The sequence below is a fragment of the Poecilia latipinna genome, unplaced genomic scaffold (genome assembly GCF_001443285.1).
Source record: "Poecilia latipinna isolate Pla-1442-1.1 unplaced genomic scaffold, P_latipinna-1.0 Scaffold132, whole genome shotgun sequence".
NCBI lineage: Eukaryota > Metazoa > Chordata > Actinopteri > Cyprinodontiformes > Poeciliidae > Poecilia > Poecilia latipinna.
In genome coordinates this window covers 153,479-181,242 of record NW_015112748.1, presented here as the reverse complement: position 1 = coordinate 181,242, position 27,764 = coordinate 153,479, and the positions used below count along the sequence as shown (strand labels likewise).

At 41.7% G+C, this 27,764-nt stretch overlaps 1 protein-coding gene across 4 annotated transcripts in view; it reads right to left on the bottom strand.

Moving 5' to 3' along the window:
* arhgap12b (Rho GTPase activating protein 12b) overlaps positions 1 to 27,764 on the bottom strand; it is a 77,818-nt gene that overhangs the window by 45,093 nt on the left and 4,961 nt on the right. For all 4 annotated transcript variants that reach the window (XM_015028656.1, XM_015028657.1, XM_015028658.1 and 1 more), the window contains exon 2: positions 22,307 to 23,058. In XM_015028656.1, the coding sequence (XP_014884142.1) occupies positions 22,307 to 22,981 (675 nt within the window). In that variant the 5' untranslated portion in view covers positions 22,982 to 23,058. The remainder of the gene's footprint in view (positions 1 to 22,306; positions 23,059 to 27,764) is intronic.

The following is a 27,764-nucleotide window of genomic DNA, read 5'->3' as shown; positions in this document are numbered from 1 at the left end:
AAATATGTGCGCATCTGTAATGGAAATGCAGCTAGTGACTCACAGAGTGTGTCGGGGTGTGACGAGCCCCGGCCCTGCCGTATGTCTGAGGGTCTATTGGTGCTGCGCCACATGAAGTGCAGAGACAGCCTGAGACAGAGGGACTCTTGGTACAGAGCAAAACAATAGTCAGTCAGGCAAATAACAACAGCTGGCTGACAGACAAGAGGAGAGGTGGACAAGACGGAGGGGGGCACTGTTGATGAGAGGTGTGAGGTGTCACAATAGTTTATTTACCTCCTCTAAAGGACGCAAACATCCAGAAACAGGAATCAAGACAGGAAGGAAGGGAACCATAGAGACTAATGGCGCCTCATAAGGTAGAGTCGACTGTTGTTACCGTGGAGACGACCAGGAGGGGGCCCGGGGTGAGTGGGTGTTTGTAAAATGTACCTTTGTGTTCTCCATCTTTCTTTCTTAAGGAGGCTGGTGTGACAGACATGGCCAAAGGGGAAGAACCTCTACGTGTTCTAGTTTAAAGAGACGCTTCAACCACCTGTGCGCACAGGCAGCAGAGAGTTGATATTATGGGATGTGACAGTGCCTTCAGGTTGAACATGATGTGTTTGCCGACAGTCCTCATCAGCCGATCGTTCAGGTTCAACTGCTTTTGGTCCCGAGCGAGATGAAGGTCAACTCCTCTTCATGCTTAGTACTGAAAACAACCATCAACTTCCACTGTTCCCTGCAGGTTCAGGCAGCCAGCTGAGGCTAGCTACTGCAGTAAACAAGTGCTGGTCAATTGGTTCCAGAAATCGGCCAGAAATTACAGGCAAAAGCACAACCTTCAGCCTGAGTTTTGAAGGCTTCTGGTGTGTTTTGCTATGGCTTGTGCTTTGCTAGCTGGTGTTTTCTTTCATCAAAGTGTGACTTATGGTAAAAGGGTCTTTAGTGCCTCCAGCAGAAATGTTTCCCACAAAGAGAATTAAAGAATTAAATCTGAAGTTTACACAAGCTCATCCACACTCATGCCATCTGGGTTTTGTTTTGTTCTATTAAATGTATCAATGCCAGATTATCCCAATGAGAATTTAATGAATTTAATGAAACCAAAAAACCAAGCCGAAACAACCATAGAATGGTTTAGACCAGAACTTTATTTCTGTGTTAGAATGGCCCAGTGAAAGTCTAGAGAAAGTTTAAATCCAACTGAATGTTGATAGCATGAATTGAAAACCCAAGTAAACAGGTGATATCTAGCCAATCTGAGTTTTAGTCATTTCAGAAAGCAGAACAGGTACAAATTTCAGTCTCTAGATGTGCAAAGCTGGTACAGAAACATTCCAAAAGATTTGTAGCTTGTATTTGCAGCAAAAGGTAGTTCTACATAGAGCCGGACAATAAAACAATTTCCATATTTTCTTGAGACACACAAAGTCGCCGTTTACAGATTCTAAAGAAAGCATAAAACTTTGTTTTAAAATATTTATAGCGCCATTCTTACAAATAGTGTTCTCTCCCAACCAGCGGCCACACTCCTGTAAGGATAACCGAATGTAACTATTGGATGAATAGATAGATGGATAGAAGTTCTCTAACACACACAGTGTGACATACTTCCTAAGCATTTATTTTAAATAGGTTTTGTTTTATAAAACAGTAACAGTGTTAAAGACAGGTTTAGTTGTTGCACTGAAATCGTCTTGAATCGCACGCGTCACTTTCACTTAAAATGGTCTATTGAGAAGGCGTTCTTGCAGAGTAGGTTTGGCTGTACCGGCGCATTTATGAAGGCTGTCATTTTGGAGAATCATTGTACTCGACGAGAATTAAAACCACACCACTTACTTGACTCATACACAAACCTCTTACAGCTTGACTATAAAGACTGAGTTAGTTGCTAGGTTTCCATTGAACGAGCAGTGAGGCTGATGTGAGTGAATGCATCTTTGTGAACAAAGAATAATGTGTCACACATGCTCACTCAGTGTGCGTTATGGCATGCACACTTGCACTTGCAACTTGACAAAGTTAATGTGAACGAACCATACTGCCAGCCAATCACAGACAAGTATTTTTCATATTTGCAAATCCTGCCTTTGTTTGGATAAATAACAACCAATTAAAACCAGCAAATCAAAATACTACACCAAGATAAAGACATTAGAAAAACACAAGAAAACTTAATGAAATTAAAAATTTTATATTTGTACCATAAGAATGTTTAGTTTAGCATACACATATCTTGTTTTAAGATCCACTGGCTGATTAACATAAGATCTAACTGAAGTGCAAAAATTAACATTGTGCATTTTAATTGTATTTTTTACTAATATATTGAAATTTCCTTACAACTTTGAACATCTTTAACACAAACATACAGTGGGCCGGTGGTGCCCCTACCATTGGGCTTAGCTAGTTTCCTTAATTAGCTAAAACCGAGTCTTTTAAAATAGAGTACATACCAATTGTTTAAAAGGTATTTTGATACAACAATTTATTAATTAAACAGTAAAACAATTCATAAAACTAGAAAGAAAAGTGACTGAAGATGTAAATGACTCAGTAGTAAAACTGTAGCAGACCGTGTCAGTTATCATGACAATGACCAGCACCCGCTAACACCTGCTCTATTTATCTAGCAGCCAAGTAGCGCAAGCCTTCACACATTCACTTCCACTGAGCTTTCCATTGGACAGCACAAACCCAGCTACTCACAATATATTGAGGGCTCCTCAGGTATGAAAACATGGCCCAGCTCCCAGGATACCAGTCGGTTCAGGTTTGGGGGGGACACGGGCGTCCCGTGCAAGTACGTGGAAGTTGGAGGCAGGCAAAGTCTCGCTGCATTCAGAACTTCATCACACAGAAAAGGAGGGGCCCGCCGTAGACGATTAAGGGATCTAGAGGGATCTATTTAGGGCAGTGGAGCTGGCCTTAAATAGCAGCTCTCATTAGCTGAATGACCTGAGCCTTTCAGAGACAAAGAGGCAAAGAAAATACGGAGCCCGATGAAGAGAAACAAACAGAAAGAGTCCAAGGGGATAGTTTGAGGGGTGGCCGTGCTTTAGGGCCATGAACAGGTCAGAGGTCATGATCCCTGGGTCACAACTTCTGCAGTTCACACGGTCCACTTACAGTGACAGATGCTACAGTTAAATCAGTTCCAACTGTGACCAAGAAACACAATAGCAGCAGCTCGGCGCGTCTGCAGCCTGCGGCGCTTGGGGAAGAGAAGCCGAAAGGCGCTTTTTCCACCGCAGATCGCATCCGAGAGCCCTCAGTCGGCACGCCGCCGAAACCCACAGCACGTGTTTACATGAAACGGGTGTCGGGAGAAGATTACCGAGATTTGATTTTGGGAAGGGTGGTGGGGTGAGTCACCAGCTGCGTGAGAGAGCAAAGCGAGCAGCCGGAGGTCAGCGAGAACAGATGAAGACGATGACCGTTACCTTCCTCGTTCTGTGGGTGGCAGATGAAGATTAGGAGGGAGGGGTTTTCTGGCCGGGTGACGTTACGACTTCATGAGAAAGTTGATGCTGTGTTGTTTCTCTGTGGAAAGTGACACCGATACGCCACTATGAGTGCACAGAGATATGCAGTCTGAGACTTTTAAACAACAACACAGAACATTGATGAGTCTTTTGATGTCAAGAGTGAGATATAAATTTTTTCAGCCCTCACAGATTATAGGATCTGTTTGGCCAGCAGCTCAATACAAACTTGTAACAAGGAATTTCAAGTAAAAGTGAATATTGGAATTTCTCTTGCATATTTTTAAAATGCCAAATGAAAAGTGATATTATCCATGTTAGCTTTGCAACAATGAAAGCAACAAGTGGCACATTTATTTCCGTCCTGAGGTGCTCACGCTCTAAGTAGGATTATGAATATGCGTTCAATGGAAAATGTTGACCATGCTGTCCAAAGCCTTTCAGCTCAGTCATAGGTTAAATACAGACTGAAGGGTCAAAGCTGCACACAAAAAGATGCAGGACGCAAATTTCATCCACTAACTATTAAACCCGGCAACCAGTTCACTTCTCCGGTATTTCTGCAAACAAAAACAGATTTTACTACAGAGTTCTTATTCTGGATGCTCAACCTTAGTATCAAAGTATCATTACTGAGATTGGATTTTGGGAAGGGTGTTGGGGTGAGTATGTTATCAATCTTATCAACACATTACTCTCATTATTCTCGTCAGGAAAAAACAGTAACACTCTTTTCAGTTTTAGGTAGAGGTGCTCCAATTGAAGTTTTCTGGCCGATCACTGATCTATAAAGAGTTTGATTATACCAAATTCGATGGTCAATGCCGACCATCGATTTTGGCCAATTCTCTTTGTTTGAGAATATCTGTGTTTGCTAAATATATCAACACAGTTGCTAAGGTAGCAACAGTTAACTGCATATGTCCAGACATGACCTGGTGGGCGGGTCCGTCAGTCAGCCCTCTCTCATTTAAGAAAAAAAAGGGACATTGGCTAATTTTCAGACGTTTGTGGAGGGATATAAGATTGGTGGATAAGTGTTGATCGATCACCCAAAATTAAGGAAATCGGGTCTATTTATCGGCTGTTCCGTTTATCTGTGCAGCTCTAATTTCAGAGTTAATCAGATTAAACCTTTATTACTTATGAAATAAAAATGAAGCCAAATCCAGAAGTTGTGTGTGACAAAAAAAAAAATAACTACAACTTTACTGACTCCTCAGGATTTAGACAGGGAAGCTGCAGCCATGTGCTGCTGATTAAAATACTTCATTAATAGGCCATCATCAGCGTAGCTAACTCTGTTACATTCTGAGTTTTAACCCAATGACCTCGCAGAAATTATTGCTGCTGCCCAACAACCAGTGATGTGAGCAGAAAGCTTCTGCTAGCTCGGAGTCGGTGACTCGGTCTCCTGTGATACATCTATAGAAAGATAAATGGAAGAGACAAAGACACGTGTTTCTGTCTGCACTCAAACTCCTGATGACTCATTAAGGGAGAACAGGGCGAGAGCTTCTTGAAGCTGCTAAGCATGCAAGTTATGGCACATCTGGTTGTTAACCTCAGAGAACTGAAGTTAATTGAAAAATCATAGCATAGATAGAGGAATGCTTTAATCTCACAGAAACATTTTGTCTTCAGCCACAGGCAGAAGCGGCAGAGTGATGGCAAAAAGCAGCGTGAGCATCAGAGTTTGCATTAGGGACACACCGAGATGAATATTTTGACCAATAGTTATATAAGATATTAATATTGCTATTATGGCAGAGAAACATTGATGATGGCTGCATATATTAATTTCCCTTTTAGAGTCATAAAAAAAAACATTTTGCTGAATAACATTATGTCTAATATTTGGCACAGTTAATTGTTGGTTACCAAAATAGTACTATTTGCTTTTTAACTGAATTTGGAGTCAAATACATATACAAAGAAAAGAAAATTATTTCATCTTAATTTAGTGTTATAAATATTCAAGCAAGTTTATAAAAAATAATCTGAATTTGTCTAAAACAATACAACTTAACATGATAGTATAGCAAGATTTCATATAAAGCAATTCAAAATATTTTAGGTAGTGAGTGTTTGAATGTGCAGCTTTCATTACCTTTGCACTGTGCTCAAAGTCCTGTCATATTTACAGCATTTCTGCTAAATACTGTTATTTTTTACCCATAATGCACCATAGAGAAGACAGGACAAAAGTTGGCTACAATCAGTATTGACAGCATACTGGTTTGAATCAGTGTATTTGCACTGATGTTAAGCTGTAGGTTTTATAATTGATTTATTGAACTGGGCTAAGACAAATCGCATTGTGCCTGCTCTTACATGCTGTTGAGAATTTTTGTAAAGGTTGCGTTACAACTGCAGTTTTAAAAGTTACATTTGCCAAACAAGTGGTGTGGCACACATGTTATAAACATATGTTAGCGCAGTATTCTCTGAAAATGAGGCCTCATAAAGAGAATGTATAAATGCCAGCTCAGTTGAACCTGCTCTGTAGGAGTACTTTCCACATAGTTCAGTTAGACTGAACGGTGGTGCACAAAGTTGCAAACATTGAGAGCAGTGGTGGAATGCCGCAATTGCCGTGCGCTCCCTCTTGCCTAGTTCAATGCGTCAACTATAAACCTAACTTTATTCAGCATGGATCGCGTGCTTCACCTTCACTCAAAATGCACTTCATGAGTAGGTTCGCCTTTATATGATCAGGTTTTCAAACAGTGTATTTTAAGCCTGGTGGGCCACCAGGCTTTATTTGCATCCCCACAAAGCTAAGCATTGTGAATTTATTAGTGGTTTTAATGTTTGCCTTTTTCGGACTTTATAGTTGGTGTTTAGGTATTGTTAATAGTGTTTTTCAATAACACATAAATACCTGGTAGTATTTTCAAATCCCTGTCAACTTTAAACCTTTTTTAACTCATCTTTGCCCGAGCACCCCTACCACCGGGTTTAGCAAGTTTTCTGGAGGCAACCCTTTATGATCCCTTGATGAAGTTTCTTTTGGAGACGACTGCACAAACATAGCTATAACTCAGCCTTAACCAACTAAAGCTCCACATTCTCCCTCTCCAGAATGTGACCCAGATAAGAGCCACCCTGCCACCCTGGAGCTGTGAGTGGCAGAATTCCTCACACATCCTCCTCCTTGCTGCTCCTGCACTCCAATCTGTCAGGCCTGTGGAGAAGCACATGGTGCCTCTGGAAGAGATGTGAAGGTTTGCAGACGGCCCCATTCAGAATGGGTGTATGGGTTTTAATTATTAGCTTCTTCCTGTTTCAAACTGTTATCACAGTGCTGAGTGAATCCACAGCAAATCTGTAGGACAAGTACCACTTCAACATGAAATACCTACAGCATTGGAAACGGAAACTGTCAACCCAAAGCCTGTAATTAACACCACACACACACACACACACACGCACACGCACCCACCCACTCTACACACAGAGAAGCAGGAAGTGTGTGCTCCCTCAGCGTGTCAGCTTGAGGTGAAAGGTATCTCTATAGGGGGGGCAAAAAAATGCTGCTTTTCTAATACTGATCTGAACAATAGGCCACCAACAGGTTATGTTGGTGGCCTATTGTTCAGACCTCATTTTTTAGCTGTGGCAAATTAAAATGAAAACATGATTTGTATTTGATCCAGTTTAATTGGCCAAGCAGACAAAAATAGGTGCCGCTAATATTTCAAAACTATTTGGTGGATTGTGAAAGTGCAAGATAAGTCTTAGAAAACTGTAGTGAGCACAGAAAGGCTACGAAGCCAGAAAAGGATAAAAGATAAATGTATGATGAGGAGTGCCTGGTATTTTAAAGGACCGGGAGACGGTAACATCATCTTCAAACAGGAAGGTTCAAAGTTCTATTAGATAGCGGAAGATTTCTGCATCTTTCAGAAAGACAATGAGCTCCATCACATTCATCCAAGGACTCTTCTGCATGGTTAGCGAGTAAAGGTGTTCAAAATGAACAATTTATAACGTGATCCCCCTTCCTCACCTAAACTTGACTCAGAACTTATAGTTGCATAAAAATCACAGTAGCTCAATAATTTCATACATGTAGATATTCTGCTGAGAAGGCCAAAACCTCACTTCCTGAGACATTCATGTTTGAAGTTTAACATTTTCGATTAACTAAGAGCACCGTAGTTATTTATTAAAAAATAATCTTCAAAAATAATCCTTGCCAAATAATTGTGAAAACAGTCTAGAAATCTAATGTTGGTTTAAATTATTATTTCCTTTAGCAAAACGATCTAACTAAGGCTAACACAACAAATAAGTAGCAAACATTGCTTCAGCCATGTTAACTTGTGAAGAGTGTTTGTCTTTGAAGATTAGTAATGATAACGACAACCTAAGGCGACAGAGGAAAGGAAAGCAGGCTAGTAGGCTACACACACATCTACACACACACACAGAGTTAAAAGGACATATCTAAACCTTTGGCCCCTCTACCCATTGGTCCACATACCATGACTCAGGGTGCTCAGCTGTGCGAGTTGGGGGTGGAGAGGCAGTGACAGAAAGATGCATTGTGTCACGGGTCATGGATCACTCAGCCCACAGCCCAGAGACTGGCAAGAGACTGACCAGTCTTCCCACTGCTCCCATCATTCTGTGAATCCTCTCAGACGACAGTTCCAGTACGAGCCCAGACACTGTCAAAAGCATTGTCCGTGCAGTTCCTGCCACAAAGAGGGCTGCCTTGTCATCTCTACAGGCCCGTCACACATTTAGAGAAACGGGTTTATCATAACCAGCATTCCATAATGAAAAACATGACCACAGAGTGACTTCTGAACTGCCTCATGATTCGCTCATCAAAACAGGCGTCTGCTGCCATTCACAACCTGTCCAGAGGGTTTGATTCATCTGTGATGGAGTCGCTACAAATCAGTGGAAAGAAATTATTGTATTGACAGTAGTAGCAGAGCCCACTCTTATACAGCAACAGGCTCTAATACCTCTGAGCAGAGGGGCCTCATCTCAGTTGTCCTCAGGGTGACCCATAAATGGGTCCTGGTGGGCAAATTGATTGTTACAGAGCTGCTTCTGTAGAAAGCAATTCAATTTCCACTGGGCATGTTTTGCCACATTAACAAGACTGCCGCCTTTGTTTCGTGGAAACAGCGAGAGCACGTAAAGCGCAGCTCTGCCTGCCAAACCGTCCATGGGGCCATTGACAGAATGTGTGCCGGTTAACATGGCTGCCACTGGCTCTAGGTTACCAGCCGGTAACCTAGAGCCAAGAGGTGGTCCTCTCCTGCAGAGGGGTGCTGATAGGTATCCAAACCATGGCTGCTACTTCAATAGCAGTTTCTAATAAGGTCAGTGGGTTTGCTTCAGAGTGACAAAGGGACGCTGAAAACGGACCCAAATGAGCCATTGAGATGATTTAGAGATGTTCCTACGGCATGTTCAAGAGTATATTAACCCCTCACATTCCAACCACTCACTAACTCACTTTGTTCCCAACTAAACTACTCCACATGATGTTTTCTTCCATATCTATGAATTTGAGAAGCATCAGTCAAGCTTTTCCTGGACAATGCAGATCTCTGGTTTTCTCAGATCTGACACCCTGGACAGATTGCCAGTCTACCACAAATAAACACAGAGACAAACTGGACAAACATCTATATATGAACACACTCATACCTAAGGGCAACTATGGAGTTATCGTTAAACCTAACGGTGATGTTTCAGACTACCCAAGGCTACTATCCCATAGCTTTCCACCTCAGTGTGTGGGTGTGTGCGTGACTGGGTGAATGTGAAGCACTTTGTGGTCCTGTGGACTTGATAAGGCGCTATACAAGTACAAAACCAAATCAAGACAGAGTATTGTAGATAACTGGGATTAGGCTGGGATTTGAACCCAGGACCTAATTTGAAAATCTCTAAAGTGTGTTACCACAGACATACAAGTGTCACATTTCACATTGCCATCATGAGTCGAAACAACCCCCATGTGCAATAAAGTGGCTACTGCCTAATTTGAATATGTAACCATGGTTTCAAACACACTTTCCTTTCAGATCGGCAGCGTCTGAAGAACCTGTGGATGGGCTGGCACATCAATAACAAACAGCTCCTTTAGCTGAAAGAAGGGTCCTGACCCAAGCAGCCACATCATCCCCAGTTCTAAGGACTCCAGATTACTCGCCTTTCAATTATTACTCAGGGTTTTGTTTGAGAAACAAAAGAGGAATGATGTAGTGAATGAGGCCTCGACAAGGAGCTGAAACTGAGCAGCAGCTCTTTCCCCATTTAGAAAAACTAACTATGGAAGATGTGGAGGAAGTCATTTAAACTTCCCAAAACTGTGGCAGTTAAGGAATAACAAGGTTTTAAGAAGTTAGTGCTTCGAAAGCGGTAAAATGTCACTCATACCTTACCTAAGGTTTAGTGTTATTAATGAAGAGAAAATCAAAAATCTCCAGTCAGTTTTCATAATGCAGATTTTCTAAAATACTTGGGCAACATCATCAAATCAAATTATTCTCAGGAAGTCATTTTTTTCCACTGTTCAACAACATAAAAAACATTCGTGTTTGTTTTTTTGTTTTTTTTCATTGAAATGTACCACAAACATATTGAATCACAACTTTCGTGTACCATTGCATCCCTAATAAAGGTCCTAGATCACATTATTATAGAATTAGGTAATAATAACACACAACTAAGTGTTTGGACCAATGATTCACATATTTACAAATTTTTCTGTGGAACATGACTTCAAATTATTTGTGAATAGACTGAAAAAAGTTCCTGATTTTTCCATGAAGGATATAAGATATTCCAAAGAAAATGCCACTTGGAAAGCTGAAATACCAAAACACAATGCTATTGGATACATTATTGACTTGCCTTCAAGCAGCCAATCCAGGGGCAGCATTTATCTTCCTTCATGCTGATTCGTTATACCCCCACGAATGGAAGACTGTAGATATTAGGCTCTACGGTAGACTGTTTCCACTTTTTGAGGTACATATTTTTTGCTTGGTTTAATTTCTAAAACTGACAATTGATGCCATCTAATTTCTGTTTTAGTCGTAGCTGACGATGAGTCTGGGAATGCCCCCACTGAGAGTAAGTGATGAAAGATTTGGGAAATAAAAGAAGGGGTGGAGGTGTTGGAAGGGGCTTTATTCAGACAGACGAGATAAGCACATTGTCCAACAGGATAAGAAAGGTTGAGACATGCTGGTGTCTGATGAACAGGACCTGGGGGTGGGTCGGTGGGTATTAACACAGGAATGTACTGTATACAACCCCTTAATCCAGAATTGTAAGAAGATTGTAGAATGTGTATGAGGTGGGGGCTTCCTGTCCGGGCATTGGGTTGACCTGTGAACTTCTCAGTCCCACAGCTGCTGGTGCATGAAGCTTATCAAGTGAAGTCTGAACACTCCTCCAGATGGTTATGGCAGTGGAGGCTGCTCTGTCCCTGTGGTTTAATCCATAGAAAACAACATTCTACAAGCAGTTCTTGTATTTGAGAGAACCGAAATCTCCCTGATATTCCACTGGATCTTTGATAGCTCAAATATGTACAAAACACAGAAAGTAGTCCTAGTGAAACTAATGCATTAGTAGTGTTCCTGGTAATAGGCATGTTTAAATACCTATTATTTTCACCTGGTGATCAGTTGTTTTGGAAAACATACATTTAAAGCAGGTCTGGGATAATAATGTCTTTCTAACTTGTGTCCCACTTTCAAGGACTTTGAATATTTAGTCCAGTCTTGAAATTAGATTTAGTCCGATTTTGCAATTTAGTCCAACATATTCTCTTCCTCACAAAACAAAGCTGAACACATGTGAGAAATTGTGATTAATTTGAGAAAACATTTCAATCACATTTGTTTTGACATGTTTGTATTACAATGTGAGCTGGAGGGTTAAAACAATCCCTCAGATCACTTAGCTACCCCAAGCTGAGGTGTGGAGGGATTTTAACTTTTTTTTGTTAATTTAATCTAAACAATAGTTGATAATGTCAAAAATATGTCAAATCACTTTGTTACTCATTAATATGGAAACATGAAAAGTGCAGGCAGGCTGGAATTAAAAAAAAAAACAATCTGCTTAAAGAACCCCATCAGGTCTAGTCTTCTTCCTTTGGGTTAAAAAAGGTGCTTGCTCTACCTTGGTAACTCTAAAACCTTCTAGATTTCTCCGCACTGCACCGTTAGCCTGCATTAACCTTCGGTCAGAACAGTATTCAATGACCAAACAGGAACACATTGCGAGATCTGTGCGCTATAGAAACAAGACCAGCTCTGGATAGTTGGGACTGCAGTTTTATGAAGGAAATGTCATGAAAAGACATAAACAAGCATTTGTGTCTGTGTGAGCAGATGACTGTGATTGTATGAGAGAGGACCAAAGTGTTCCTCAGCTAAGGAAATGAGCAGAAAGGATTTGGTTTGGTCAGCCTCCCACAGTGGGAAAATAATCACATCGTGCAACAGAAACAAAAACCGCATGAGAATGTCTGCTGGCATCAACATTGGAATATTTTTATTTCATTAATTTTCAATAATTTTTCAAATCCGTTATCAGAAAAAAACTATGACTAATTGTTTGTACTCAGTTTGCAATCAAATTTAGCTAATATAGCAAGTGGAGGGGGAAATAAAAGTTTGGAGTGACTCAAACAAACCTGTTTGTTTTAGCCTAGATAATGCTAAACAGAACAAAGTTCACTGTGAGCGAGAGGAGGGGAAAACAAGATGAGATTATGTAATGGTGAGAAAAAAATCTAACTATTTTCAGGTTCTACTGACGCTATCCATGCATGTGCGGATCTGATTAAACAGATTTATGGCTACTGCTAGCAAATCCCAGCATCAATTTTTTTAAAAATGCTATAAAAATCATGACTGCAATCGAAGCTGAAGTCACAATGACTTTACATAATCCCATACTGCACTATGAAAACCCTGAGCATGCACTGATGACACAGGAGTGAAGTCGCTCCTTTCCCACCTTCTTCAAAATAAACTGGTGTCAAAAGTTTGTGCAGAAATTGTTCTTTGTGCCACCATCATATAAATAAATGTTTCCTGAGGTCATCAAAGGAGACCTCTGGAAGACATTAAACCCCTGAACATTTACAAAATCAAGCACAAGCAAATTTGGTGTCAATCAATCAACAAGGTCAGTGGATAGATTTATCAGTAATTTTCAGTATCGATGAGGTGTTTAAAATGTGGGTCAGGGTTTGAGGAGTCATTAAAAACTACTTATTTTCTATAACATTGTGACATGGCTGCTGTTCATGCTGTGAGAAAGTGAGCGAGAGCAAGACTTAACAGCTAAAAGAAAGGCTTACTGGATGATAGTAAAGTTGTTCTTTTTTGCATTTTTGAGTTTTAAACAGTTTTAAAACATGCAGACTAGAAATGTCAGAGTAAAGATTAGGGAATATACGCATCTGTTTTAGAAATGCTAACCACTAATTGTGACTACTCAGTCACCTCAACATCAAATGAAAATAATTGATTGCTTAGCTAGAATACATTTATTTATTGCTATCCTTATATTTTCTTATAATTTAGTTCTTAAAGAGAACTTTGAAACCAAACAAAATTTGGATTGACTGGCCAGAGATCCAAAAAAACATCAGAGAATTTAAATAGGTCGAAACATTCTGATTGATGCTTTTCTAATAATAAATGTCATGACTCTCAAAGGACTTCCATCATTTCTTGACTATTTTTCACATTTGGAGCAACACAGAGTTCCAGATTCATAAAATTAGAAACGATGCGACAGTGGCTTAAATTGAACCTGACTTCTAAAAATAAATAATCATATTTCATGTTATAGTTTCACCTTGCAATCATTTATTAAAACATGTTGTAGTGTTCATTTTGATGACTGAAACTGTTGCCCTTCAATGACTGGCTAATGAACAAACCGCCGATGTCTGCAAAGAGGTGATCAAACCAGCCGATGGTGCTGTAGGGAACACTGCACCATCCGTTACCGCTGGCATATCCATTTCACTAATGGACACCAGGAGAGTCTCTGTCCGCCAGACATGAGGACACTGAAAGGCTGCAGGCTGTGCACCGCACACAACTTTGATCCCTGCTTCTCGTGTCTGTTCTTTGTCCGAGGCTATTTCTGTCCCGCTTTGAGGGAGAGTACAGAGACAATAACCCCAATCGGCGAGAGCGCCGTTGGAGAACCCTGTTGATGCTGCGGCACAATTGGACTTCCTGTGTGAAACGAGTGGAAAGCCAGCAGAAAGAGCGAGACTCGTCCACAGTGGGCTGGGTCTCTCTCTTTATCCTCCTTTGTGTTAAAATCTGGAGCATTGGTGCTCAGCAACAGATGCCGGTGGAAAGTTCTGAGGCCTAAAAGGTTCTGGAAAGTCAATGACACATCCATTCTAAAAAATAAAAAAATAAAAAAAACGTAAAGAATGATGTTAATTACACAATGCAGCACACCTTTCCGCAGCGCTGCCAGAGACTCATTGTGAACTCTGGTGCAGCAGCTGCTACAGGAACCGTTTCACCGCTGATTGATTCTCAGCTCAGCTATTGTCTCTGTGGCAGCCGCGGTGCATAATTAAGGATATCAGAGGCGTATGACAGAGACAATACGTGCCCCTTGATGGCTCCAGACTCCTACGCTCTGATGCTTTCAGCAGTCCTCCCACATGCTGGCATCCAGCTCCATCTCTCCTGAGGAAACAATCAGCCAGAGCACAGAAACTATGGACGGCTCACGAGTCACGTCTCTGACCTGCACATGCATCCAACTGCTGCAAAATCTGAAAATGATGAACCGCCACAAGATACAATAGGTTGGATCATCTTTGGTCTGAGATCTGTACGATCAAGGGGAGATGTGACAAAGTACAACTGATCAGAGCGATTCAATGAAAGCTGGGAAATACCTGCAGCATACAGCAGTAGAACAATTATTGGGAATGAATGTTACATTATATTTGTGACAGATTACAAATGACAAAGGACCTCGATTAGCCTAAAATAGCATCTCAAAGCTAAGCATGTTGACATTAGCATTGTTGACAACACTAATGTTAGCATCCACATTTTACAATTGTAAGGAGGATATTTTTAAAGAAGTTCCATGAAGGGTCAAGGATTCCTGAAACACTTGAAAGTTGAGTATAACAGCATTTTACACCAGTGTAATGGTTTATTATCATTATTATTATTACTATCAACATCTATTCAATAATTTAGCAGCAAAAACATTTTTGAATTGAAAATGTCGCGATCAATTAATTACAGGCCCTGTAATTAATTTGATTAAAACTTTTAAGAACGTCCCACCATTAATTAATACATATAATTATTAGGGTTGTCAAAATTAAGGAGTTAATTCACATTTTTTAACACTGTAAAAGAAAAAAATTACGCATAATTAATGGCACATTATCTGCGCTGTAGTTTGAACAAAATTTGTTTCAAACGTTTCCAATTTTTTAAAAAAGTAATCTGTCAAAGTAGCTCCACTCTCTCTCCTCCTCTTTTACTCGCGCTGCTCTGTGGCACTGCAGAACAGAAGCGCTTTAACACCGAGAGCACAGGAAGAACCATACAATTATTTTACTGTTGTAGACAAAACAATCTAGCAAAGTATCATTTTACATGCTGGAATTGACGACTGAAGCAACATTAAACTGCTATAAACAAATAAAAACATGAACAATAAATGCAACAGCATCAAAGACGTGATAAAGGATCCAATGTTCTGCCAATCAACAGCCGTGATGAAAACATAGAACCTTTGGAATGGTACAGAACTCTATCGATTGATAGAACATTATAGTTCATTGTTTTCTTTAAAGTAAAAATTTATTTACTCTCTTTGGTTTCTTTAGACAGATTTGATCCATATATAGAAATGCAACATTTAATTTGTTTAGTTCTAACTTTGTCTTTTTGTTATTATCTAATCTATAATCTAATCCTCTCAAATTATAAAATCTATCTCCTTTAATAAATCTTTTTTGCAATTGTGCTGGTAATATACAGTTATGTATTTTAAACATAACTTCCAGAATATATAGTCCACCACGTTGGAAAATTTCATTAACTTTAAGTTAAACAATAATTGATTTGTTGGAACTCCCTCAGGTTTTCTGCTTATAATTCTAAAAGCTTTTTTTAACGCAAAAATATTAAATGAATATCAGCAAAGTTACTTGGATCAGGATCAGAATGGGCCGACATTTGCTATAGACTCTTAACTTCTTGTAAGTTTGGTGCTTTGCAAAGCAGAGAGGTGATCAGAACAACTTAGTGATGCTGAGGGAATCAAAACCTGCTGGCTGTTCCCAGATCAGCTCAGTAGAACCTCATGGCCCGTCTATCTGTTCCAGTAGTGAGAGGCCACTGTGGGGAGTGACTGGGAACTGGTGTGAGAAAGGTTCTGGTTATATAACGGTGCGCTGACACAAAGCCATGATACTGCTGGTGTTGGAAGTCTCCAACAAGGTGAAATACCACAGAGACGGGGCAGCTCAGCCCGATTAGACCGGACCGGGTCATGAGAACGCAGAGGGAACACGAGCTGCGGCGGTTAGCTCAGGATAAATGAGGGCTGTACTATCAGAACCAGGCCAGCTTGGTGTCCTTCCCTTCTGCGGGTACATACCGTCCCGGTCCGCTGAGCCACTGAAGTGAGCCGAGCCCAGAGAGACAGGTGAGGGACTGGAGGAACCACAGCGAGCAGCGGGGTGAGGAACAGGAGGAGGAGAGCAAATGAGATAGGTGAAGCACGCAGTCATCTTCTTTTGGGAGTAATCGGTGCTGCATCACAGGCTGACAGGCGGAGAGAAGAGAGCTGCAGAAAACAAGAGGCCTGACGTCGCTCCTCTGTCAGCCGCGTTCTTCAGTTACATGCCTGCTGCTTTCAGCCGTTACACAACAGCAGATATCTATTATCCTACCCCAGTGGAGCTGGAGCTAATTATGTGTCTTCTCAATACGCCTGTGTAGGTATGCAGGAAATTTAAACTGATTTTATATTAAAGGTTGGAGCTGCATGTGAGGCAGTCATGCATGAGTAAAGAGACCGCAGCCTGTTGAGAAGAGTTTAAACAGTTGTAATGGTTACCATTAAGACTGGGCGATATGAATCTCAAATTTTAACATAATATTTTGTGGTATTATTGTGATAATGGTGGAGATAATAATTTAAAAAATCTATTACTTCTTTTTTAGGTAGGTGTATGGATGTGTCAGCATGAAACAAACACTGTTATTGAAAAGCATTTCTGTTTAAAACAGGCTTCTTCAGGACATCACTTACTTGAAAAAGTGTAATCTAAATAACTGTAATTAATAATTTTTGAATGTATTGATATTCATTAATGCTTTCGTGGAGCAAACAGTATAGACAATAGAGTAGCAAAAATAACATTACTGATAATACTTTAAGTTTTGTTTTTTTTTATTCACTGACTAAAAATACTTGTGACATCAATAAGTTCTTATGATAAGAAATTTTTCATAATAAATGATCAAGATGATGATAAATGTCCACACCTTAAGTCAATTCAACTCTGTTTTTCTGTATCGGATCGGCCGATACTAAACCTCTAATATCGGTATCGAAAGTGGATCTGTAGTTACCATGGTAAAATATTGTTTTTAAAATGTAATGACCATGAAAACTGTACTTGATTACATGTTATTTAATAAATAAATAAAAATCCATCTTTTTTTTTTATTGTCCATCACACAGCGTCTCAGATGCTTTGCAGTGCAAACAAGCAAAAGGCAGAGGAAGTAATACTGACCTCCCAGAATACTCCATGATCTGCTAGAGCCCTATTTCCATGCAACAAATTCGCTAAGTTTGCAACTTATTAATTTATCCGTGATCATCAATAACCACAGACGTGCAAATGTGACCTGGTGGTCGGCTCTATCAGGTCTGGCTGATTTTCAGACATTTGCGGTGGTAGATGGATAATATTGTGCCCACATGCAAATATCAAATATCTCAAATAGCTCTCAAAATTGATGAAATGGGTTGATTTACCACCGTTTCCCTTATGATGGATGATGGACAGAAATAACCTTCTAGTTTTTGCCAATGAACTTCAGCCCAAGAAAAATAGAAGGGAAAAAAAGATCATAAAGGAGTAGAACAATCTCAACATGATAAATCTTTGGTCAATGTTTTGCATGAAAACTCTTCTTAGCTTAGCTTTCACAAAAAACCAAGACATGTTCTCAGCTGAGAACAGATGTGAGGATGAGAACCATCTCCTCTAAAAATTACAGCTGAGCTCCAGAGACAGGTGTGCAGGGAGGAAGACGAGACAGCAGAGGGGAAGGGTCGGAGACGAGCTAAACTAAGAAGAATGCAGGCAGGCAGACAAAGAGCCAGACTGTCACATGATCACACAGGATGCACCGTTTGCTCAAGCTTAATATTAGATTTACAGAGCTCCGGCACTTCCCTTTAGAAGGTAAAGCAGACCTTCTCTGGCTCAGCTCCCCTGCTGCCTCACTTTGTGTGTGTGTGTGTGTGTGTGTGTGTGTGTGTGTGTGTGAGAGTGTGTAGGCAGGGCTGGAGGTAGGAATCCCAAGTATGCAGTGGAAAACAAGCCGGGGCCTCTTCTTCAGCCCGTGCTGCAGTAAGACTCAGCAGAGGAACACTTGTTCCTAGTGGGATTTACGAGGTCTTGGTGAAGCGAGAGCGTGAACTCTTCTTGGATGCGCTTCAAAAGACCTTCGCTTATTTAGACGTTGGCTGGAAGACAGAAGACTCTGACTCCGTGGAGAACAAATCCACTCAGCAAAACATGCAATTAGCCGGGAATTGTGGCAACGGATGCTTAGGAACGGGATGTTTCCATACAGTAAAACCGAGGAGCAATCAGATTGGCTAACAAACACCAATGCGATCATGCTGCTTCATGTGGGAGAAAGCTCTCGTCACACAGCAATAGTGATCCAGCTCACCAGGCCTAAATAGCAGTGGTAAATTGATCAGCCCAGCCTGGGAGAGAAATCGTTTTCAAAGTGCACTTAGAAATCCCAGCAACCACACAACGGCCATACATTCCCACTCGATCTTCGCTCAGCCGTGGTCGGCCTTACACAGGCCGTGCTCAGGCTGCGTTTCTTCACAGTGCGATGGACAATCCATCAAAATCATTTAATTTGTTTTAGACTCAGTGCATGAAGACATGCTCAGACACTAATGTTCCTGCAGCTGTATTGTTCTCCTCCGTCTTTAGTGGTGACCTTGTAAAGAAATCGTTCATCTCTCCCTGGCAGCCATTGGGAGCATCGGCTGTTAGGGTTGGGTGAACACCCCATCCTCCTCCTCCTCGTTTTCCTTCCCGTGTCCCTTCAAGCACTGCCAGCAAGTAAGAAGACCACAGAGCAGGGCAACGGAAGCCGGCCACAAGGTCCCGACTCAGCTGTTTCCTTTTCACAATCTGTGCAGATGCATTTACAGGCCCCTCGTGTTGTCGTGGCTACTGGCATCCTTACAATGTCCTTTCTAGGAAATTTCACTAATGCAAGGTGTCAGATGTTTAATGATGGTTTATTTTAGGGAAGTGATTGATTAGTAATCACAGCAAACAGCCGGAGGAACAGACAGTTCTTGTTGTGAGTGATCCTTGCAGGACCACCACATGATGAAGGGTGTTGGTCATGTCACCCTTTCAGCATTTCCCACATTTCCAGTTTGTTACCTTTAGTGCAATGCTTTTCTTAGGTGTAATTAATAAGAACCAAGCATTTTTCTGTCCCACTTTGGAGACATTTTGTACCCAACACGTCCACAAACTTCTGATAAATCACACAACACACCGCAGAGAATTCTGTGTGAAATAACTTGTCCCTGGCCAGGGGTCAAGAAGGGAAAGAGATGCAATTTTCATCAGGCGACTACGTCAATGAGAGCTGATTTCAGAGCTTCAGATGAAGCTTCAGGTGAGCCTTTAATTGTTTGGAAAGATGTAAAAAGAACGGTATCCCACAAGCAGGACTGTGTGATGTTCTTGTGATGACAATAAAAATCAAAGCAACCATTGCTAACCATTGCTAAATTCTACATCTGGTGTGTGCATCAAAGTTCATCCAACTCACTCATATATCAGCATGATGATGGATTGCATTTGATTTAATGCATCAGAACAATCCTTTGCAATCGCATTATGGCACACACTGAAATTGTATTGATATATTAGGCAGCTCTAGCTGTAAGACCTAATCTTTTTGAGCGGTAAGGCTGAAGAACATATTTGGCCTCCAACACTCTCGGGCCGCTTGCTGAAGTGAAAAAATGTCAACACAAGGAAGTCAGGAAGTGGGTATTTGATTATTTTAAACATTCAGATGTAGAATGTTCTTGGATTTCAGATAAACATTTCTGGTTCTTGATATTATTATACATTATATTATTATATATTGAACTGGCACCCAGCCAACTATCAGTAGTAAACCTGCTGCTGAGGAAAACTCAAACAAATATCTGCTAAACTGATTAAAGTCTTCCGTTTAAATTGACACTGTTCTCTAGAAACTCTGCAGGAACCCCTGCAGATCTTGTTCACTGCAGTGAAATTAGGTGAGTTGAAAGAATTGCGTTTTCCACTGAGTCATTCACTCGCCTGGCAACAGGCCAAACAGAATGCCCTAACAGAATGCCACAAAGCAACCAGAAGAGAGTGGGAGTGGGTTCCAAATGCCCCTTTGACTCCAAACTGTGCTGAAGTCGACGGAGAGTTGTGGCTGAACGCTGTCAGCTGTGCGCTTTATATACACCCTGCCCCTTCTACTACACCCTGACTATAAAAAGATGGTTTAAAAAAAATTGAAAGAGCTGCCAATGTTAATGTGAGTGGAGTGAAATGTGTGCTTATTTTGATCTCTGTGATTTGACAAGCATGAAATAAATTCCTAAAGTTTGCTGAAGACTGGCAGCGACAAAGAAAACGAGTCTTTCCTCGCCCAGATTGGACCCTTTGACATGAGTCCCAGACTTGACCCACAAATTGTTCAGCCATCATAACACTGGAGGCTCTGGAGCTGCAAACTGTGCTGCCATTCTCACATTTCCTTACTTCATACGGTACATCAGACATGGCGTTCTCGCTTCCACATGCTCGTGCTCACACAGTGAGACCCCATGGCAGGGGGGTAGGGGTGATGACTGGGGGCTATGCGGGATCCTCAGCAGATTTGACCTAGTTTCTATTCAAGCCAGCCTCTTTGTTCGCTCCGTGGTGGAGGAGGCTGCTGCAGCAGTGCGTGGAACAAAGAACACAAGCAGCTTTTGGAGCGTTCAAACAAGCTGCCCCTGCCTGGATACGGCCACAGTGTGCAAACCGTTTGCGAAGGCGGCGCTGCTCGAACTCCCACCATGTCAAGGTCATTTGCTTTGATCTACCTATGCAGCAGACGAAGGGGGACCAACCACAGCTCCTGCCGACCCTCTCACCGTTCTCCAGACTCGGAGAGATGAGAAGGAAACCATAGAGGAATGAGGGGACCTGATTTAGTTCAACACTTTCACTGGAAGAGAATTAGAAAGTCTCAGTTCCTGCAGACACCTTGCACAGAATCTCTGTCTTCAAGCACCAGCCATGGCTGTGGTGACACCATCACCCATGTACCAACAGTGGAACAGCAACACAACTCACCATCAGCTGAGTTTGACCTTTTATTTTATTACCGTGCATTGCAGAGGTATTCACATCTCATATCTGTATTTTACTTGGATTTTAGTGTTGAAAACTGGGGATGATTCTGGTTTATACAGTTTGAAAAGTCAATAAGCATAGCGACAGTCGGGGGCAGTGACTGACTTTCTAACTTTTGAGGCGGTAGATAAGATTAGTGTATAAGATTGGTTTCTCATGTGAGTATCCGCTGATTGAAGATCTCCCAAAATTAAGGAAAATGAGCCTGATTTAAGTAAAATAATATACTTTTTTTTTTTTTTTTTAGAAAATAAATTAAAATCTGAGAAAGGTGCCATGCATTTGTATTTAGCATCCTTTACCCTGAGAGGGTCAGAAGTGAAGACAACTGTAATGCAGAACTCTATGATTAGCAGAAAATGGACACTACATTATCCTGAAAACACCACCCACACCATGAAACATGTTTGTCCTCAGAGAGGCAAAAGTTGAATTTTGGAGCCTAATACATGGCAATTCAGTAAGAAAACTGGTCAAATGCTGGAAAAGACAGGACAACATCAATCAAACAGCCAGAGATACAATGGAATAGCTTAGATCAAATGCAAAGACATGATTAAAGGATCTTCTCATTCCTAATGAGAAGAGAACAGCACATTTAGGTTTCGTGTTCAAAGCTGTCCTCCATCAGAAAACACGTTTTTTCAGGAGCCAGACCAACGATGCCTCACAGCCAACAAGATCATTTAAATCATTACCTTCCTGGTATTTTTACTTCATTTCTGTTTAGCCATGGACTGACTGTTTTGTAGTCAAGTGGTGAAAGGGGTAAAGAAGGAGTATAATTTCGCAGAAGAATGTGAGGAAACCATCTGGAATCTCAACTGAAAGGGCCGAATCTCACTGGGACAAGAGCTGCTAGCTGAGATAACGAGGAGAAAGAGAAGAAATAAACTGGATAAAATGGAAGAAGATGTGATGGGATCTCAAAAACCTTAGCAGTGTCTGTGTGAGAGCCAGCAGAGACGGCGCTGTGCTACAACGAGGTGTTTAGTGCCAATTTGACGTTTGAGACAAGTATAATTCTCTGGATTATTTCCCTAAAACCACCAAACAAACCCAGAGATAAGCATTCACAGCTGTTTCCTACCTGCATGTGTTCTGTTGAGCTGCTGCTCAGCTCGTCTCCAGACTCCGAGTCGTTGCGCTGTTTGACGGACCCTTCTCCCGGCGCCTCGCTCGCAGCCGAGCTCTTGTCGCTGTCCAGACTTTTGCTGATGCCGTTTCCCGCTTTGAGTGGAGGCGAGTCGGCCCGTGTCCGTGGCAACGACGAGTTGTTGCTGTGGTGGTTGTTGTTGTTGTGGAGAAGAACCAGCTCTGCCACCAGCTTGCAGTGGTGTGGACTCCCCAGGTTCTGGTTGGCGTCCTTGGGGAGAACGGGTGGCGTGACACGGTCTGAGGACGGCGACGGGGTGGAGGAGGGAGACGGGCGACCGAAGCTGGACATTTCCGGCTGAGGCCTGTTGAGGTTCTCGTTGGATTCCCTACAAATGTCCAGAACGGTGGGCTTGGCCCTCAGGGCGGGCTTCTGCGGCGGCATCAGCGCCCGTCGCACCTCCCTGACGTACTGCGCCGGAACATAGAAGGCTTTTGCACCTTCCTCCTTCCTCACCTGCCACCAGTCCTCGTTGGTCTTCTTCACCAACATGTAACATTCTCCCTGGCGGATGGCCACCATCTTGTCCTTGGCCTTGTACTCATAGTCATACTCCACCTCGACGTAGACCTGGCCCGGGGCGATGGGAAGCCCCTCTCTGTCCGCCATGTCTGCTGGAGCACGCACTTCGACTCCAACCCTCAGCTGCTCAGCGGCCCGGCCGGCTCCTCATGTTTCACTGAACACTGCAGGAGACAAGACCAGACAGGAAGTGGAGGTTATGTCTCAGCGGGATATCACGACACAGAATTGAAAGGACAACCATGCAGTTATTGTAAAAATGGACTACATTTTCCATCGTTTCCAGAATGGTAAATATGAAAACTACACTGAGCCCCGTCAGTCACGTGTTTCATATTAAGTAGACACGCACCAATCCAATATTAATATCTGCACCGTTCCCGATATTGAAAAAAGAAATTCTACATCAGGTGTCAATGTTCCCAATCCATAAGAGCAGATCTGATCAGTTTAATTCTGAGCGACGTCATGCTTTATTATTTATTTTACATTACATTTAGAATTACTAATTGGACTTTCTGAATCATTTGAAAGAAAGTTTGTTCCAGTTTATTGTCAGTTTCAGGTTATTATTTATTTTACATTGGCTGTTATATTCCCAGTGGCACCGACTGAATAAATGAAAGTTGTTTTGTTTTTACATGTTTGACTAGCTTGTGAAGCTGTTGGTGTGTTTCTGTACTGGTGCAGAGTTGTAATTCAGAACATTTGCGTTTCTTTTTTAAACTAAGCCTCTGATATCTGTATCGGTACTAGATGTGAAAAAAGTGGATCCCTGAATCGCTAACATTAAATAAAAATAACCTCTTGTGTTAAATGTCAGTTGTCACACCGACACTTAAATTCTGTCTGACCAATAGAAATCACCTCTCAAAATAAGCCCAACTGCTTTGGTCCTTTTAGAAATTTACTAGGCTAAACTTGATCATTTAATGCGTCACATGTAAGGGTGGATCAAAACGACGTCACAGAGTTTCTTAATTTTGGGAGACTGGTCGATACCTGCAATACAAACCGATCTTTTTCATTGATGTGCACATGTGCGGTTAACAATGATCACCCCACTGTTAACAATTTACCAACGTTCACGCTATATTTACTGACTTTTCAGACAGAAAAACAAAAATCAAAATTGGCACATCTAGAACGGAGCTGGTGGTGGTTTGTCTCCAAACATCACAGGAGCTGAACTCCAGATTAAGTTTATGGCATTTTAACTTCATCTTTTCTTTATTTGATAACCAGATATTACTTCTAAAAAGGTCATTCCTGATGTCTGACCACCTTTGCATTGTTTGCTGCACCAGAGCAGTGAAAGTTTCTTACTCTTTGGAAGTGGCTTCATTTCCTGTTGACGAGCTAATTTAACCATTTAGCACCTGGATGCAACTAGTGCTCTTTATGCCAGCTGTTATGAAATAACGTTTAAGGTAATGAACTTGTTCTCCTGCTCCACTAAGGCCTTATTTACCAGAACTACACATTGTTAGTCTTTATACATCAACTCCTAGGATTACTTTTCATCATTGCGGTAACTCCTCCATCTCTTTCCTCACCACCAACCACAAACCTCTGGGGTCTTGGTTTCTACTCCCCGGCTTATTAGTCACCCTTAATACCACAACCACAAAGTGCTGCTGCTGCAGCACACTGACACTATGATACGATGGCCTGCCGTGCATGAATGGTGAGTCAATAAAGAGCGCTGCAGGGTGACTCCTCCTGATCCTCATAAACCACTGGACTCTGATTGCTATGGTTACCCATATGACCACGAAGGAGCCTGGTCTGCAGCGCTAACGGTGATGATAAGAAGACCTCACACAACCAATCCTGCATGCAGTCCTCCAATAAAAACACTGGTCTTCTTATTCCATCCCAGATCTGAGCGGTGACATCGTTACTCACAGTGCAGACTCAGTCAGGAGCCTTTAAAACCGTCCTGTTGTATTACAGTCAGAGTGTTAGTCAGGTGGCAGAGGCAGCTGGGGCCCTTCTTCGTTCCTCCGGGGTTTGCTTTGGGACGGGGCCCGTCATCGATCCCCCTGTCAGAGAGTATCCCTTCGTCTGCTAGCCTAAATAAATACAAAGGGTGTCGAGCGGTGGATCCCCCCTCTTTACGAATTCCCTCTCATCCTCCCAGAAATAGCAGCCGCAGCACTGCTGCTGGAGAGCAGGTGCTTTTAGTGAGGCGTGAGAACCTGCTGCTGAATCTATAAGAGGAAGGAGGACGGAGTGACAGCCCCACACCCTGAGTAGATTTACAGCTCAGGAGAGATGTCCACACCAAGGGGTAAAGGTCACTTCCATCCAGCATTTAGGGCCAGTATTATGTTTTCCAGGCAAATGGTGCCATTTTAAGGCACAATCAAGTAACTATATTAATTTCAGTTGTTATAAAATTGCTGTATGTATTAGATATGACTTTTAATAAATTTGACTTTGGAATTTAGCGCCTTGAAACTGGATCTCTGTAAGAAGCTCCTGTTCTTTTGTGAAAATCCCCCTTCAGGAAGTCATCACAACATGGCTCCTATATTAACCCTTTAACGATGTTTTTACCAAGTTTCACTGAGAAGTAGCTCCTATAATGAGCTCACAGATGCACAGTTTCACCAGGCATTTGCTAAATGCTGCTGGCTAGTTGAAGGAGCTGAGTTGAGGAGTTGCGTAGAGTGGAAGCTCTGAAGCTTGGAACCTGCAGCTCAGAGGAGGAGCTGCTTCTTAGAGGCAGAGCCAGGTCCACCCAGGTGTTTTGAAAAGCCGAATGGTTGCCACAGTGATTAAAAGATTTCTTAAAAATCTGTGAAAGCATCAAGGCAACACTCTGAACTTCATTTAGACCCTTGCTTTCATTTAGCAAGCACTACTTGTGCTTAAAATTTCCATCCTTTAATAAATAAAGAGTGAGCCATATCCTGTTCTTGTTGCCGAAAAGACACAAAAAAAAACTAAAAGCCGCAGTCTGCTGTTGTGTTTTGTTTTGTTTTTTTTAAATAAAAAAATCTGCAAGGACCTTTTTTATTTAAAATCCACAATGATTTACGGATCACTGGTCCACAGAAATCTTTGCTTATTGTATGAAAACATTCTGTGCTGAGTTTATTGTTTATTTAGCTGGTAAATATGAAATTTTATTTTTTTATTTTATTTTTTTTGCATTTTTTTCTTTAAAACATTGTAAAACAATTTGTGACCTCAAAAAGTCTGGACACCACTACCTTTAGATAAACATGTAAACTGAAATATCAGAGGCGTCCAGCCAGCAGCGCCACCATGAATGAACCCAACCCACCGGTGGTGAGCTGGACCCTGGAGCTCAGGACCGACGGTGGGAAATGAAACCCAGAGAAAGCTCAGGAACCAAAACTGGCTCACGTTCAAGCATGACGTTTCCCACCTTGGCAGGGGCCACCAATCCCACTACAGCGACTCACTACTGTTTCACCACACACACATACACACTACTGCAAAAAAAAAAAAAAAAAAAAAAAAAAAAAAAAACCCTGACAGCTCAGTTGGTCCTTCCAGCTGCTCTGCGGTCTGAGCGCTCTGCCAGACGTCCTGGGTGAGTAAACTTCCAGCAGAAACAGATTCCCGGCGCTGTGTGGTGTCAACACAGCGGTGAAAGTCGCCCGGCGGCGTGCCAGCCAACTTGTTGATCAGTGGAGATTTGAAAGCATGTTGTGCAACGGGCGAGTCTGCCTGTTCAGATGTTAACATCCAGGAAACCCGCTGCGGTTCTGAAACCTGCAGACTTCCAGAACGACATTCTGGAAATCTGATTAAGCAACTGATTAGCTGCTCAATCAGCTGCAGCTAAAACGTGATACACTTAAGGCTGTCCCAATGAGCAATAAGTCAACAGACAGCATGATAAATTGAAACGAGCTCAATAAGGTTACTGTTTTTCTCTTCTCTCTCTTTCTACCAAAAACTGGATGACAGAAGTTGTTTTGTATTTATTTATTTATTTTGGATCTTAAAAATGTCTGCCTGCTCCAGTGTTAAATGTCCATTAGAATTTAAAGTTTATTGAGCCTAGTGTAAGGTGTTCTTGCTGTATAACTTGGAAACAGTCTCAAAACAACAATATTATCGTTTATCGTAATAACTTCCTGGACAGTTTGTCATCGTGACAGGTCTGGATACACTGAAAAAAATCTAACCCAATGTAGGGGGAGGAGGCAGAAATATCGTTGTCGTAGCGATAATGGTCCTCATCTGCAGACCAGCAACAGCGGTACACAAACCACGTAGCAGTAATGAAAGGAAGCAGCTGGAAATCTCACTTTTCCCCACATTATTTTTTCATCAACTTTAACCTGTACTACAGTAATGTAGAGGTCAAAACGCCACTGCAAAGACACAGTACAGACACCCAACAGTTTGCCTGGATCGGTATGAGATTCGCACAGAACCTGGAGAAAAATTACAACAGTTTCTCTCCACCAAATTAATGCATTACAAACAACCAAAAAAGAGGATCATGAGCTAAACATATGGCTTATTGGAAATCAGTGCCGATTTATTGGCCGGCTGATGTACAGGTGCTGCACCCCTAAGAATTAGTTATCATAATAACTATTTCTATTTGCTGGTATTCTGATTTTTATAAGTGTAGTCTCCTTGCGACCAGCACAAAGCCAGTATAAGGTAACAGGTGGGGCAGGGGCAGTACTGGGTAACTCTATGCTTTGAGCTTTTAGAAACTTTCTCTGGTATCTCATTAAATAGGACATTAAACCACAGGAACTGGGATGCACCAATACAAAAGTTTGGGCTGATAGCGATACCAGTAACACTTTATTTGAAGGGGGTTGAATAAGACTGACATGACACTGTCATAAACATGACATAACACCTGTCA